This window comes from Podarcis gaigeae, assembly GCF_964106915.1.
Source record: "Podarcis gaigeae genome assembly, chromosome: 13".
NCBI classification, from domain to species: domain Eukaryota; kingdom Metazoa; phylum Chordata; class Lepidosauria; order Squamata; family Lacertidae; genus Podarcis; species Podarcis gaigeae.
The window spans coordinates 18384935-18401659 of NC_139689.1; the positions used below are offsets into that span (position 1 = coordinate 18384935).

Genomic DNA, 16725 nt, shown 5'->3' on the forward strand with positions numbered 1-16725 from the left:
TTTGGGTGGCATAAGCTTTTGTGGACTAGAACCTAATTCATTAAATGAATTGGCAAAATTAGTTGCAACCCTTCCATTGGCTCAGTTTGCATGTAACACTAAGCTAAACCGTAGCTTAGTGTGTGTGATCAAATCTTGCAAGAGCCTGGAGAGGAGATACTTGCCCACTTTGTTCCTCTCCTGTTGTTTTGCTGCTGTGCTAAGCCAAGGCATGATTTAGCTCAGTGTATCATTCAGGTCCAGGCTCATGGTTTAGCTGTTCCAAGCAAACCATAAGCAATAACCAAGGTTTGTCCTAAAGTTTGCAGCAAATGGTTTGCCTAGGAGAGTTAAACCAGGAGCCTGGACTTAGGCAACACAATAAACCATAGCTTAGCTCAAGTGGATATGACCTCGTCTTTCAAGATCCTGTACACTTGATCATTTGCCCTAAACCATGGTTTGGCTTAGTGTAGTGTGTGAATGAGGGCATTGTGTGCTGTGTGTGTTCTAGTGTCCCTCACTCCCTTTAAATGTCTGAAGGGTTTCTTTTGACAGATGATTTGGTTTCTGGATTATATGACCCTCAACAAACACCCACCAGGCCTTTCATAAAGTCACATTCATCTGTTCTTAAAACTGAGACATGCAAGTGGGAAAGGCAGACTTACTGAACTAATGAAAAGTTGAGGATGCCTGTTACGTTGTGGTTTAGTACAGAAAGTTAATATATTTGAGTCTTCAGAACCATCTTTCTTTTATCATGCCTGCCACTCAACAAAATGTGGGATGCGTCGCTCAAAAGGCATTTGCTGGCCATTAGTTAGCAGCCAGGAAGTGCTTTGTGTCCAAAGAGGCTGTCTGTCTGATTTCATAACCCAGGAGAGGTGAATATTTTCAGCTGAAGTGGGCCAGTGGAAATGGTGGCGGTGGTGGGTTTATTTCCTGATCCTTGATGTCACATGTGTTTTTCATATTTCTGTGAACTGTGGCCAGAGATTTAAGGCAGACTTTTTTATGGGGAAGGTGGTAGAAGAGGAGTAGTTTGAGGAGACACATGGCAATTGACGTTGGGATGTTCAGCAGTGGGCCGGACGGTGAGCATTTCATTCCAAATTCTTGAAGGAGAGAGGGCTGCAGGGGTGGATGCGGTGCTGTACGTAATACTAGACATTACACAAATCAAAGAGGTGTTTTTGCTTTTTTTATTTTTTAAAAAAGAAGTTAATTCCAAGTAATCCTGGTTTCATGTTGAGCTGGGGCTAGAACTGAGAGAGATCTAGTTAATTTCCTTTGCCCTCCCCACACAGCCATGTCTCCTCTGGACTTGAGCACCAAACAGTTATGTTGTCGGCAACCCGGTATTTATAGCTGCAACGGGCGCCTTTACACCGTGGAGGCAGCCTGCTCCCTGCCCCCCACCTCCCAACCCTCCCAGCTCAGTCCTAAACTTGGAACAGGGATTTTGGCAGAAAGGTCTGGATACGTTGGGAGTCATATGAGCCGGCCGGCAAAACAATTAGCAGGCGTGTCGTGAGCTCTGCAGAAAGGGGGGGGGGGTTATGTGGGAAGACGCAAAAGTGGCACACACGCCACACATATGTGGGGAGTGACACACATTCAAGTCGGGTTTGTTATTTCACTCTGTGACTGTGATAGTTATAAAGATAGTGGCCGTCACCCCAGAGAGGCCCAGGGTTCTTGGGAGTCCTGGCTCCCAGCCACTTGGCTAGAACCCACATAGCTCCCCATCCTGTTTCCAGATGAATCCAGGAGAGTCCTTTCTCCCTGTCCTCTTGCTCTGATGCAGGCTTCCCCAACCTGGTGCCCTCCGGATATATTGGACGCATCAGCAAGGCAGACAGCTCTGATGCATCTGGTGCCATCTTTCCTGTCACATAGCTCAGGACTAATTTCTACAAACTCTTCTGTGTTCCTTTCCTTACTTGTCTCTTGGACAGGTATGGAGACCCTGCAGCCTTTCAGATGCTACTGAACTACAACTCCCACCATCCCTAGTTACTGGTGACACTTGCAGGGCTGATGGGAGTTGTAAGTTAGCCGCATCTCAGAGGGGCAAAGGCTCCCAATGCTTCCTCTTGGGGAATTCAGGATGCTGGTCTCCTGATATCTCTTATAGCCTTCCCTCAAGAAAGCCAACTATCCTGACTCCCAGATTCCTCCTGCCTTTAAATCTTGGCTAGCCAAATAATGAATTGAGGTTCATTTTGGAAATTTGGTGGGTGGGGGAAGAAGGTGGAGAAGGGGCTGCTCCTGCACCCCATAAGGAAAAGGGCACAGAATTCCCCAGGGGCCCATATGGTGGAGACCTAGAAGAGGAACTGGTGACCCATCTGCACTACACATATAAGGCGGTATTATACCACTTTAAGCAGTCATGCTCCCCTAAAGAATCCTGGGTAATTTGTCAAGGCTGCTGAGAGTTGTTAGGAAACCCTATTCCACTCACAGAGCCACAGTTCTCAGAGTCTTTTAACGCTCAATCCCTCTTTCCAAGGAACTCTGGGAATTGTAGCTCTCTGGAGGAGATGGGGATCTCCTAATATCTCTCAGCACCTCTTAACAAACTACAGTTCTCGGGATTCTTTTAGGGAATCGGTGACTGTTTAAAGTGGTATAATACCGTTTAAAATGAATAGATCAGATGGAGCCTGGTCAGATGGGGACGCGGGTGGCGCAGTGGTCTAAACCACTGAGTCTCTTCTAGGGCTTGCTGATCGGAAGGTCGGTGGTTGGAATCCGCCCGATGCGGTGAGCTCCCGTTGCTCTTTCCCAGCTTCTGCCAACCTGCAGTTCGTAAGCACACAAGTGCAAGTAGATAAATAGGTACCGCTGCGGTGGGGAGGTAAACGGTGTTTACATGAGCTCTGGCTTCTGTCACGGTGTCCCGTTGCTCCAGAAGCTGTTTAGTCATGCTGGCCACATGACCCAGAAAGCTGTCTGTGGTCAAACGCCAGCTCCTTCTGCCTGAAGCGAGATGAGCGCCGCACCTCAAAGTCGCCTTTGATTGGACTTAACTGTCCAGGGGTCATTTACCTTTTCTTTTTCTTTTTTAACCTTTATACACTTGAAATGTCATGAGGCCTACCTGGATGTGAAGTGAAATAGCATTTATATAGTATTCATTGACCTTGTAGTGGGGGGACGGGGGTCCTTTGGCCCTGCAGATGTTGGACTCTTAAACTCCCATCATCCCTGACCATTAGCTACACTGTGGAGGCCTGATGGGAGGTGGGAATCCAACAACAACAACAGGCCCACAAATTCCCCACCCCTGGTTTAGGTTTTACATAAACCACCCTGCAATCTCAATATATTCAGTTAAACAGAGCAAAAAAAGATAATGTGGAGATGTGTTCCCTGAAAGGGTTGTAGTTAAATGTATGTATTTGAACCAAGTATGTCGGTTTTGCAGATAATTATTGAATGGATGGCCCTCACTTCCTGTTCTGACCAGCTGTTCCTCTTCCCCTCCCTGCAGAGGCAGCTGCCATAGTATTTTACCTCAGAAACACAGCACTGGGGGTAACATGGCTGCTTTCATGGCGTACTCCCCCTCCCTCCGTGCCCATAATCCCTAAAGCAGTCATGGAGCTTTGGGGTGCAGCCACCATTGCGCAGCCTGAAAGTGCCACACTATGTTGATATCTCTGCTCTTGTCTCTCTGCTCTTGGTCTTCTAAGTTAAAAAGCAGAGAGAGGAGGGATCAGCTTGCAGGTTCAACAGAAGCTGCAGTGAGGAATTGGTCCCTGTGTTCCTCTCCCTTCCACACCAAGAGATACCGTGGCAGGAATATCTGCTAGGACTCAGCCAAGTACAAGAAGGATTTGCTTTGTTTGCTGTCACTGTTTCCCTTGGGCCCCGAGAGCAGTTGTGGTGACTACGGCTGTGCTGCTGAGTTTGTGATGCCTCAAAGAGCCTGAGATCCTTGTGGCAGAGGGCAGATGGAGAGGGAGCGTTAGCAGTGCTGAGACAGCTCTCCATAGACACATCTTCCCTCCTCCTTTTGGTAGCCTTGAAAAGCTAAAACCACTGAGACAGGTGTGGCATACTTTTGTCCGTGGCTCTTCCTTGCCTAGGAGAGTCAGTGTGACATACTGGTTAGAGTTTTGGACTAAGACTTGAGAGATCGGGGTTCAAATCCCCCTACCCACACACACCAACCATCAATCTCACTAGGTGACCTCAGGCTGGTCACAGAGAGGCGGAGAATCATGTATGCCACCTTGAGCTCCTTGGAGAAGAGGAGGGCTACAAATGTAGTGAGCAATTTATTTTTTTGTTGCTTGGTTTGTTGGTCGGTTATTCCGCTGCATTATGTGGACGGTGTTAGAAATTAGCCAGGTGCGTTTTACGACTGATGTGGGTCCAGTTGTGACCATACGGGGATCTCATGGTGCCAAGTTAGTGACTGGGGAAAGCAAAATGTCACTTCGAGATGGATCTGAAATGTTTTCCTTGAAACTTGAATTTGTGTTCTTCTTGATTGTCTTATACAATATTTTAATATGTTGTAAACCACTTGGATATTTTAAAATATAAAGTGGTATGGAAATGAAATTACAGTGGTATCTCGGGTTAATAACTTAATTCGTTCTGGAGGTCTGTTCTTAACCTGAAACTCTTCTTAACCTGAGGTACCACTTTAGCTAATAGGGCCTCCCACTGCCATCGCACTGCTGGAGCACGATTTCTGTTCTCATCCTGAAGCAAAGTTCTTAACCTGAGGTACTATTTCTGGGTTAGTGGAGTCTGTAACCCAAGATACCACTATTATTATTATTATTTGCAAAAAATGGCACCTATATATTCCATTGCGGTAACTGTAACCTAGGTTTAAGGTGCCATTTGGCCATAAGATTATATATCTGCGTTTCTAACACTGCATGTGGAATGGAAAAGGTTTGCTTGGCTTGCTTTTGGCCAAACACTGGTCAACTTTGTTTGCTGAACACAAAACTAGTAAGGCCTCTGTGTGTGTGTGTGTTTGAAGCGTCTTGGAATTGTAGAGGGTTCCTCACTAGTCAATGCTGGTAACGGGAAACAGGCCTCCTTGGTTTCTTGGGAGGTGGGGGGGGGCTATGATGTTGTGCTAGGAGGAGGTGGGCAGATAGTTCCCATCACTGCTGCCTTTGCTTTTTGGGTTGTTGCCACAACAAGGAAGTTTGACAGGTGAGAAGCAGAAGGTGATGACTCCCAACACAAATAGGTTCTAGCGGGTGGCTGAGAATCAAGCAGAGCGTGCAAGTCAGGCACCGCCTTCTGGGGGTTTAAGGAGCCTCCGAAATTGGGGAGGCAGCCACACCAAAAATATTCCGGTCATCCCAAGCAAAACAAACTCCTGTGGCTATCTTAACTAACAATTATAGGACGATTTCATCCCACGGGATGCTGCTTCCCGCTCTTAACCCACTCGAGCCCGTTTCCCTCTCTCCGCCTTCTGCCCAGGGTTCCTCCCCTGCCCTCCTTCTCTGTCTCAGGAGGAGCCCTCCCAGCCTTGAGTGCCCAGGAATCCTGGCTCCCAGCCTCTCCCTCCTGGAGCAGTAGGCATCAACCACTCCCTTCTCGCTTCTCATCTTCAACCAGCTTTGAAGATGAGATACTTCAACTGGCACCTCTGCACAGATCTGCGTTTTCTGCCTCTTTAGCCATGCCGCGCCCCAGAGGGAGACGCATTTGGAACCAATTACCTCTGGGCATGGTGCCACTCAGTGCGGCTTCCTTTTGGAATACCCGGGCCAGATCAAAAACCCACAGGGCCTAAAAGCCCTGCATGTCCCCCTCCGCCCTGAGATTTTTCAGTATGGTGCAAATGTCTAACCCAAATGTCTCTTTATATTTCTTCCATCCATCTCTCTCTCTCTCCCTCCCTCTCTCTCTCTGCCTCTCCTAACCCACAGTGCCCGCCCATCAACATTTCTCTCATTGTCCGTTTGGTGCCGGAAAGGCGAGGGCTCGAAGTTGTCCCTGCTCTTCAGGTTGCCGTGCTTGCCAATACCAGCTGGGCTGTGGGTTTTCAAGGGCATTCTTGCGATTCCATTGCGGGTGCTGCCAATCTCAAACCAACAGGCAAGCGCCAGGGGGCATTTGCAGGGCAACCTCCATAAAGCAGAGGGGAGGGAGGAACTTTACCTCCTTTGACCAACTCTGCCCCCCCCCCAAAAAAAACCCACAACACAAATTTTGGGTCATATTGTCCTTTCCTTGTTTCAGCCCACTGTGTTCCCCCAGTTTCCCCATCTCTGTGGAGGTTTCTTTTACTGTCCCGTTCTTTCTGGCACATCCCTGGGACACAGGACGCAGAAACACCCTTCTATCGTTGCGACTCCTTTCCTCTACACCTCCCTTCACCAAAGATTGCGTCCCCTTCCTGGGAAAGATGTTGTATTAGCTCACTTGCAAATGTGTTCCCTCACATGGGTTTTAAATAAATAATCTGCTTGCTGCAATCCATGAGGTGTACCATGAAATAAATAAATGATTCACCTACTATTTAAAATGAGTCTTGTGATGATCATAGCTACATTTGGCTCTCTGGAGAATCCAAGCATGTAGGGGTCACAGCAAGACCTCCTGAGCCTTCTCTGCCAGATCCCGCTTCCTTCCCAGAAAACCTCGTGTGTTCAGGTTCCCAGATCTCACTTGCCAACTCCAGAACGGGGTCTCCGCAGTTGTCCTTTTACCATCAGGATAATGTGAAGGCAGCAAAGTCCAGCTCTTTGCCTTGAAAAGTTCCACCTGTTGATTTGTGCATTGCACACCTCTGTTAAGGAACTGGCTGGGTGTGTGCTTTGTTTCTTCGGGGTCTTTGGGCAACCCTAACATCCTCTACTACTCCCTAGTTTGAGTTCTATTCCACAATAAGGCTCCAACCTCTTTTCTTCTTCCCTGGCCTTCAAATTCATCAAACGACATTTTCCCCATGTTGGGGAAAACCTGGTTAATTTCTGTCTGTCTCAGGCAACTTCTAAAAAGCACAAGAGCTCCACTAAGTTGGGGGGGGGGGAGAGAATTATAGCTTGTGTGCTGGAGCTTGAATGAAAAATGCCTCAGTAAGTTCCAAACTTCTCTCTCCCTCCCCTCTTTGACCAGCTTCTTCTTTTGGGGGGGTTTGGAGCCTGTGGGAGATTCTAGGACAAGAGACCGTCATAGGAATCTTTTTGCTCTGTCAAGGCCCCGAGGGGCCTGAGGCAATTGTTTGCCACCACCCTAATGGCCTCACCCTGGGATTGCTCAGCAAATTAATTAGCTAACGAGGGCGCAGCTGGCTCGTTAGTGCCACTTGGCTGGGCACTGTTTGGCAGGACTCGATGTTGCTTGACGCTGCTCTTGCCTCAGACTTGCCTGGTTCGGGTGTTGTCCAATCCCTTCCAGTGGGGTGGGAGTGGGGCCTGGTGGGAGACAGACAGCACGGGATGTGCTGGAAAGCCGGGGCGATGTTCTGCCAGAAATGAAGAGAAAAGAAAAAGTTGCCCGGGGCAGGCGAGGGCTGGAGCCAGGACTCCTGGGTTCCTTTTAGGCAAGGACTGCAGCTTAGTGGTATAGAACAGTGGAACAGTGAGCCCGGACTCCTGGGTTCTTTGGGCATATAGTCGGGCCTAGTGCTGTGGTTGCCTTTCCCTCTGTAGACAGTAGGTGTGGTACTTCGAGGGCTGGGCCTGTGCAGATAATTGTTTCCACGCCTTATTGGTAAACGGGGCCAAAGCTCAGGGCTTCCCAAAGTGTATGTTTCAGTAAAAGGGTCAGTAGAGCCAGAAGTCCTCTGGTTATTTTGCAAAGGGGCAGTGGGGCTGGTTACTTTAGCCTGGAGATAGCATGTTTAAGGAAAAATGGCAGTGTAAGATTAAGAGAGAGAGAAAGATCTGGTTAGCTTAGAAGAGGAGTGATCACCCAGGGCGTTTTAATTTATGTCAGTGTTTAGAATATGGCACCACTGTTGGTTCAAAATTAATTCAAAGTAAACAGGAGTGAGCTTGTTTATGCCTTGTAAAATGTACTAGACATGGATAAATAAGGTATTTCAGGGTTCTCTAGAAGGAGGAGAGAGGGAACATCAGCATTAAAAAGGAAAGGAAAAAAGGAGCAACCTGGGATGTATGGTTTTCTCTGGTGCCAGCGCATTAGTGCTCCTGGGTTCTTGGGCAGGGGTGCGGCAGCTTCAGCAGGTGGTTGCCAGGCACAGGTACACTCAGCAGGCTGCACCTGCCTTGGTTGGCAGCCAAAGGGCGTCACCTACCACCCTTTGCTCTCTGTGGGAATATGTGGAGCCGCTTTCCCTCCCCCATCGTAGCACCACACAGACTTTCCTCTCTTTTTCTCTCTCTTCTGTCCCCCGTCACTTTCCTGCATATCTCTACATCAGAGAGCAAGGTGCCCAACCCTTGCCCACCTTTCCTGTTGCACTGAGCCTCTCTCAGTTGCACCCCCCCTTCCTGAAATAATTGAATTCCTAGCAACTGACAGATCAGAGCGGAGGCAGATCAAAGACCAGGTTGATTTGTGTGTTTATATCCTGCTTTTCTTCTGCCTTGGAACGCCAAGACCGGGGCTGGTTCCAGGTCTGAGGGGGCTGTCAGGAGTGCCTCTCCCGCTGGGTTATTCTCTCCTACGTTGGTAGGTCTCCCTTGGGCATAAGTGGTAGTGGGCAGTCTCATTGGCTCCCTGTGACTCTTGATGGAGGTCCTGGAAGCTGCCATTTTGATTTCCCACAATGCTCAGTGGGCTGCACCTGCTTTTTTGGTCATTCAGAGACCACCCTTTGCTCTGCATGTGAATGGCACCATGTGGGGGGGGTGCTATATCAGGAGCATTGTGGGAAATTTCAATGGCAGCTTATAGACTCAGCCACCCAGGGCACAAGGGTCATTAGTGGTCTCTGCCAGGCCGCATATTTCTCCCAGGCCTGCTCAAGACATCATACATAGGGTCTTTCAGCCAGGCACCGACCAGAACCTGAACCCGGGTTACTTAAATTGTGCTGCGCCTCATTTAGAACTAAGTGCTGTGATGTTGACATCCTGAGTGTTTGTTCTGACCTAACGTGAGAGGAAAACGCCAAAGAGCGGAGTTGCTTTGAACATATGCAGAGTGCTCCCCCATTTTTTAAATTTTTTATTTGCAGAGTCAGCACAGAAAGCTCCCGCAAGCCTGGGGTTTGGGCTCTGGGTGAGCCAGTCTGAGCACGTGACACCAGACAAGTTTTGGCTCCTTGGATGCTCTGTTTCCATGTACCCAAATCAGGGTTCATGGAGGCCAAGATGAGCAGGGGAAAAGTGATGTAGAAAGTGCAGGGCGCAAGACGCCAGGACAAGCTCCTTTGAAAGAATAGCAGCGACAGAGCGGTCCTCTAGCGTAGTCTCATTCATGCAAAGCAACGGGCAAAGCGTCTTGTCAGAGAGGAGGCCCCGGCGGCCGGCTGTGCGCCTGGAACAAGGACGCGAGTGTCTGGCTCCAGCAGCCCAAGCAAGCGAGGCTGCAGCTTACGCCAGCGAGCCCAGCAGGGGGCTGGTGGGGGTGGGTGGGAGAGAGCTGGAAAATCTAGCTCATCAGCCAGGCGGCTGACTGGGGTCGCTAGGCCGGGAATGAAGGAAGAGAGGCTGGGGGCCTAGATTTTCCAGGAGGAGAAGTTAAACTTGCTTGATGATAGCGGATTGTAGGCAGCCAGGGTTCCTGAGGGGGTTTCCCCCACCTTTGTGACACAATTGAGTTGTTCGGCCACATTTTTGGCCCTGCTTTTCTAGCGTTTTCTCCCCGTGTCTGTTCCTGGCTTCCCTGTTAAGTCCCTTGACTGAGAGCAGCTCTGCTTATTGTGTCTAGAAGGTAAGGTCTGTGAGTCCACCGCCATCCAGTTTTTGTAAGTTCATACTAGAAAAGTGTGTGTGAGAGAGAGAGAAGAGAGAAGAGACAGACAGACGGAGAGAATTGCATACAATGACAGGTTCTGGCAAACCCTGAGTTTTAAAATATTTTCATCCTGATTCATAATATCTTTCATTAATTCATCTGCCAATCATTATAGTTTTATTGTGTATGGGTAAATAGGAATCTATTAGACTCTTCCACACCAACTTCGGAGTACAGGCCTATTTGACGACATATGGTTGTAGGTTTTTTTGTTTTGTTTTGGAAGGGGTTTCTCTAGATTTTGCAACATTTTGTGCATGTATCGAAATGGTGGTTTGGGTTGTATATTGCTTCCCAATCCCATTTTTTTCTCTTTCACATGCCAATCAGATGCCTCGGATCTTGCAAACTGTGCACAGAATCTTTCTTCAGTAAGATTCTATACAAGAGTAATGAAATATGTTAAGTATCTTAGAGAATTCCAACTTTGTAAGGCTTGTATTTTGTGGAAAGTGAGGTGGGCGTGAATGTGTTTGGGTGTGTCAGGCCAGTGATGATGATGATGGGACCTTACAAAAACCTTTTTTTAAAATGGCTATGTCCTCTCGGTCTTAAGGAAAAATCTGAACACATGGTGGGAGGTGGAAAATACATATGAATAAGAATATACTAGAAGGCCAGCCTTTACGTAGCAACTACAGACAGTCCCCAACCCAACTCAACGGCTCTCTTTTTCTCTTGGCTCATTAAAACCACAGTATTCTGGCTGGGGACCCCAGAGTCCTGGTTCCAGTTACTTTTTGCTTTCCCACAATTGACTCCACCCTTGCCAAAACCCAGGCCTTATTTCCCAGTGATTACTTTGTAAACATGAATTGCTCTTTTATTGGCGTGATAATGTTTGTTTAAGACGTTCCAGAGTTCAACGGATTTGGTCAGGTTTTGTATTTGATAGTCAAGTCAATGCTTCAAATATTTCCTTTCCCTGCTCATCCTGCTCCTCAAAGATTCATGCTTGTTTTGTGTTTTCCATTCGAAGAAGTGGGGAATTTCACACTACTTTGCATGTGTGCCCTGAAATTTGCTGCATCTCTGGTTTCTGGGGTGGAGGGAGGAGATAAGAGAAGCAAATGTGTGCAGAAATTCACAGGAACAGTGAAAAATGTTTAATACCCCACTGGCCTTATCTGAGCATCTTCCAGTCATATGGTACAAAAAGACACAGGCACCTGGAAGAACTGGGGGGGGGCACCAGGGGCAATTATGATTTCCTGGGCATTGGAATTCTGTGCACACAAAGCTCAGGACTGGGGTGTTCCCTGTCTGATCTTTTCTGGTTTTTCTTCTCTCCTTGCCCGCAGCCATGGCTGTCCGAGCCCCTGCTCCGCGGGGCGACGCCAGCGCCGAGAGATACCTGTTTGTGGATCGGAACCAGGTGGGCAACCCAGCCTCCCAGGCTGACTGGACGGCCAAGCGGCTGGTGTGGGTCCCATCAGAGCGCCATGGCTTTGAGGCGGCTGGTCTGCGCGAAGAGCGGGGGGACGAGGTGCTGGTGGAGCTTGCTGAGAACGGGCGTCAGGTGCTGGTCGCCAAGGACGACATCCAGAAGATGAACCCGCCCAAGTTCACCAAGGTGGAGGACATGGCGGAGCTGACCTGCCTCAACGAAGCCTCTGTGCTGCACAACCTCAAGGACCGCTATTACTCAGGCCTCATCTATGTGAGTTGGCTTTCCGGGGGGGGGGGGGCGTGTTTGGGAGTCCTGCTTCTCGGCTTCCCCTTTCCCTACCAATTTCAACTTTCCCCAGAGGCCTGGCTGCACCCTCCTGCCCACCCTCCACTTGGTCCCACGTGGGGAGGGGAGCCAAGGTCCCATTTCCTGGCACTCCTTGCTGTGAGTAGCCCCTTCCCCTCCACGAGAACCCAGGCACTCCTGGCTTCCAGGCCTGCCTTTCTCGAACCCAGTGCTTCCCAAACTTGGGTCTCCAGCTGTTTTGGATCACAACTCCTATCATCTCTGACCACTGGCCCTGCCGGCTAGGGATGATGGGAGTTGTAGTCCCAAAACAGCCGAAGACCCAAGTTTGGGCCTCTAGACTTGCCACCTTCTTGACTGAACCCAAGAGTTCTGGCTTCCACCACCCCATTCTCTCATCCACCAAAAATACACCTGGGCTGGGAAATCCGAATGATGCAGCTCATACCGTTATTGCCACCATAAAGAGAGAAAATGTGTAGAGTGGCACAGAGCCTGAATTTCTGGCAGGGGGTGGGGGTGGCGGCGGTGGAAAAATGTCATTGGGTGCAATTCTTATTGGTGCAGAGAACTGCCACTCTAGGCCTTGTGTTCTCTTTGGAGAAAGCACCAGAAACTTGATATTGGAAATCAGAATGGAAAACAGGCACTTTCTAGATTTTAAACTGGAAGCACACGGCTCTCAGGTTGAGGAGCTTGCTGCTCTCCAACTGGACTACAACTCCCATCATCCTTGACCACTGGTCACGCTGGGTGGGGCTGGTGGGAGTTTGAGGCCAACCACATCAGGGGAATTGGGGGTCCAGCTACATTTGGAGGGGCACAACCCACATCTGGAGGATCCAGGCCCGCTATAAGTATTTTTTCATTTCAGTGGTGGCAGCTAGGCCCCACTGGGTAACCTAAGTCAAACTGGAGCCCATGTGCCCCCTACTGGGGAACAGTTCCCGGAGTTTGTGCTCTTGGCCCACGGGTCTGTGCTCCCTTCTGAGTGGAGGTGCGGTTTTGTTCAGATGCTGAGCTGTTCAGTCATAGCAGGCGCTGGTGCCAGGGAGGAGGAAGAGCTGGTTCTGGGGCTTAAAAGTTGGGCTTTTGTTGTTCCCAGTTTGTGGAGCCCGGGTGCGTGGGTGATGACGCCAGAAGGGGGGGAGCTGAGTCTCCTCCACCCCAGCAACACACGCAGCTTAGCTACGAAAGGAAGCGGGGAGAGATGCCCCCTTCTCTTCTGCCCTGACTGGCATTGTCAGCTTTGGTTTCCGTGCCACCCAAGCGGGCACAAAAGGCTGCCCTGAGAGGCAGCGTGCCAAGGCATTCTCTCAGCCGCACGTCATTGCTGACTCGCGGACAGCCCAGCAACCCTCCCTTCCCCCCTTCCAGTCCCCACCCCTGCAGCTGGGTATCGGGGCGGGGAACGGACTAGACCTGTTTAGCTAGAACGGGAGCTCGCAACGAGGTGTGAAACAAATTCTCCCGAGGGCGCAGTTGCAAACACACACACTTCATCTTGAGAGTGGAAGGCTCTAGATTGTGGGTCGCCTAGCTCTGCCACCTGCTTTGGGGCAGAGGGCCTCTTCTATGGGAGATCCCAGCAGGGGGCACCTTTTGAGAAAGTGCTGCATCGAAGGGGGTTCCCTGGGCGGCTTCCCTGGGCGGCATCTCCCCCCCCCCTCTGCTGTTTACTCTACACCTGCCTCCCTGCAGTCCCAACCTATTGCTTTGTGTTCTGTTCACATTCATCCAGTTTTATGCAGGCTTCCAGCCTCACTTGCCCTGCAGTAAAACTGTACAAGCATAGTCAGGGTAGGTCTTTGGGGCTGGGGCAGAAGCCCAGGGCTCCACTCAGCAGAGCGATTCGCAGGGTCCCCAAATACTGTCGCAGCTGCGGTTTATCTCATTTTGAATTTTGGTGCAGAAATAGACTGTGCCCTTCCTGTAAGACCGTGAAGTCCAGAGTCTAAAATTATGTAAGCGCACCACTTGATTGCTTTGCTGTGCCTGAAACTCTGCTCTTAGTGTAGTACCATAAACCACCCCAAAATCGGGCCGGTGGTGGTGTCACAAAGATCAATCAACATTCAGCTTAATTACCAGGTTTAAAGAAAACCACGGTCACAGTAGCGTTAAGAATCGGCCCCCGTTGGGTTATGTGTGAACAGTCTGTTTGCCTTCTTAAGCTTGCCCACTGTATTTCCTTCTATAAAAAAACCCCTGGCAGTATGTACCCAGGAGTGCCCTTGCAATGAAGCCGCACGAGGCAATTGTTTTGGGGCAGGGGATTTTCTTGTGTCCATCAATCCACATCATTTTTAAAAAAGAGAGTTCCAGTCCAGAACCCAGAGACTTTTCAGAGCTGAAAAAGCTGGGATCGCCTCTTTCTGCCGCATATATATTTTGCCCCCCAACCCCCAATTGCTGCTCATGTAAACCAGGTGCGTGGTCCCTGCTCAGCCTTAAGATACGCTTGATTGATAAATTGGAAGTGGATTAACTTAGCCTGCATCTCTTTTTCTTCCATTTTGCTTCCGCCCGAAGCAGAAGCAATTTTCGAATTTTCAGATGTTGGTTTTGGAAGGAAGCACGGCAACTTGAGAGCGCTTGTGCGCAGGCATATTTTACCTTGCGGTTACGTGTGTGTTTTGGGAATGGGGCTTGCGGAGAACTGTTCTGACGTGGTGCTCCCCCTCCCTCACCCCCCCTTCCTTCTCCTGCAACGACAGACCTATTCGGGGCTTTTCTGCGTGGTCATCAACCCTTACAAGAACTTGCCCATCTACACGGAGCAGATCGTGGAAATGTACCGGGGCAAGAAGCGCCACGAGATGCCACCCCACATCTATGCCATCTCTGAGGCTGCCTATCGGAGCATGCTGCAGGGTACGAGTTGGAAAGCGAAGGGGGCACACAGGGGTGCCATCCATTTCAGGCACTATGATGCCGCTTTAAACAGTCATGGCTTCCCCCCCAAAGAATTCTGGGAGCTGTAGTTTGTTAAGGGTGCTGAGAGTTGTTAGGAGACCCTTATTCTCCTAATTCTTTGGGGGAAGCCGTGAGTGTTTAAAGAGGCATCTCATGGCGCCATAGAAGTTCATTGTGAATGTGGCCCGAGACTAGGGCAGGGAGGGACCTTGCAGCAGCTTGCTGTGGGAGGTGGGGAGGGGTGGAGAAGTTCTAGCCATTCCCCGTTCCAAGCTGAATTGGAGGGGGGAAGAAGTGTGTGGCTTTGGGGTGAGTGCGCAGTGTGGTATGTGTCGGAGAGGTCCTAAAAATCCTGTGGTCGGTGAGCTTTGGGTGGGTGGGTGGGTGGTTGCATGTCTGCCTCTGGTGCCCTCTGGCGGAGGAGACGGCTCCTGCCTCATGTCTCTGAACGGTCTCTCTTCTTCCTTTCCCCCCTCCAGACCGAGAGGATCAGTCGATCTTGTGCACGTGAGTGTCAGCAGGAACGGTTTACCTGCTGGGGAGGGGCTTTCAGCAGCAGGTATGTGGGTGAGCCAAAGGTCATTACACACCCATTGCTTCACGTGCCTGTTTGCCTGCAGCTGTGGAAATCTTTGTGGGCCAAAAGGGCACCGAGCACCAAAACACACAAGGCATGCAAGTTTAAGCAAGAGGATCACTGCAGGCCTGTCAGCTGTCCACAATGTGGGCTGTTGTGCTCACACAACCTTACAAATACCCATCTTGAACCCCTGGCTTCGTTTGCCCAGCTTCCTCCTGTTCTGTTCAAATGCCAGGCTGGGTGGGAAGCACTTCTCTAGCAATGTTCTTCCTTCCTTCTCTCCTCGTGACAAAAATGACTGATCTGGGGCCTAAACCACGAGGCTTGTCTCCCTATTAAAAGGAAAGTGAATAATGACACTTTACCATTTAGATATTGCTTTAGAGACGCCTTGGCACTGGGGACTACAACTCCCACCAGCTCCAAGCCAGCACAACCCCCTATTCCCCTCTCTGAGCTACAGTTCCCAGAATTGCCTGAGAAGAGGGATGGCTTGCTTGTCAACACCGCTTTTAAAATCGTGGCTCTCTGCGGGGAGCAGGGGACCTCCAAACAACTCTCAGGACTTTAAGCAAAATTCCCAGGATTCTTTGGGAGAAGCCATGACCGTTTGAAATGGTCCCATGCCGCTTTAAATGTTCAGTGGAACCTCTCTGTCAATATGCTGCGCCAGCTGAACTGATGTGCGATGCAGACCCAGGAAGCAGGAAGAGAGGATGCTGCGTTTATTTACCTCTTTAGGAGACCACTTAGATGAAGCTGGGGAGGGAGAGGGGGGTGAGCGCCACCCAGGATCAAGCGCCCTCTTTTCCTCACCCCCGGTGTCTGGTCTCCTTGGCAGGGGCGAGTCAGGTGCTGGGAAGACGGAGAACACAAAGAAAGTGATCCAGTATTTGGCCCACGTGGCTTCATCGCACAAAGCCCGGAAGGACCACAATGTGCCGGTGAGTGACCTCTGGCCGATGTGTGGTGTTTTAGCTTTTACTCTGCTCTGCCCCCCCCCCCCGTTTGAAAATGTCCCCTCCCCGGTAAGTGGACTGGCCTGATCTCTCCGCCAACCCTCGAGTGGAGTTGACAGGGTCTTCCTCTCCCCCCCCCCCCCCGCGGGCAGCCAAGTAAAAGATGTCTGTGTGTGGCCCAACAGCCTCCTAGCATCCAGGGCTCAGCTTTGAGCCAAGGCCAGCCCGGTAGCTTTCCCCAAATGCTGGTTGGTGCTCAGACTCTGGAATGCGTGAAGTAGCGGGAAAGTGGAAGCACCCTTCCCCTGAGTGCCTTCCCCTGCCACACCCGGTCTGTGCCTGCTTGGAATGTCTGTGGCATCTGGGCAGAGGCATCCGGGCAGAAGCCAGCACCAAAACGGCCTGCCCATCCCTCTTGTGTTGTTGTTGAAGGAAACCAGTTGCTGCCTGTACCTGTCGTAGTCATTCCTTTCAACCTGCGTTGCCACGACTGCTCACTCTGTCCTTCCCACCTGCCCTGTGTGCCTCTTGCCCACCGTGTCCTCCGCCCCCCCCCCCGTCTGCCTCCCTCCATCCCTCCCAGTCACTGCCGTTCTGTCTCGACGCCCTCGCAGATCTGCAGGTGCAGGGCTTGTCCTCCCAAGCGCTCCTGCGTCTTGGCGGAAGTAGCA

At 50.4% G+C, this 16725-nt stretch overlaps 1 protein-coding gene across 7 annotated transcripts in view; it reads left to right on the top strand.

Annotated features, from left to right (window-relative positions):
• Window positions 1-16725, top strand: part of LOC310829362 (uncharacterized protein) — a 62081-nt gene that overhangs the window by 1712 nt on the left and 43644 nt on the right. For all 7 annotated transcript variants that reach the window (XM_083707696.1, XM_083707697.1, XM_083707699.1 and 4 more), the window contains 4 exons: window positions 11205-11563; window positions 14317-14473; window positions 14995-15022; window positions 15937-16039. In XM_083707696.1, the coding sequence (XP_083563822.1) occupies window positions 11207-11563; window positions 14317-14473; window positions 14995-15022; window positions 15937-16039 (645 nt within the window). In that variant the 5' untranslated portion in view covers window positions 11205-11206. The remainder of the gene's footprint in view (window positions 1-11204; window positions 11564-14316; window positions 14474-14994; window positions 15023-15936; window positions 16040-16725) is intronic.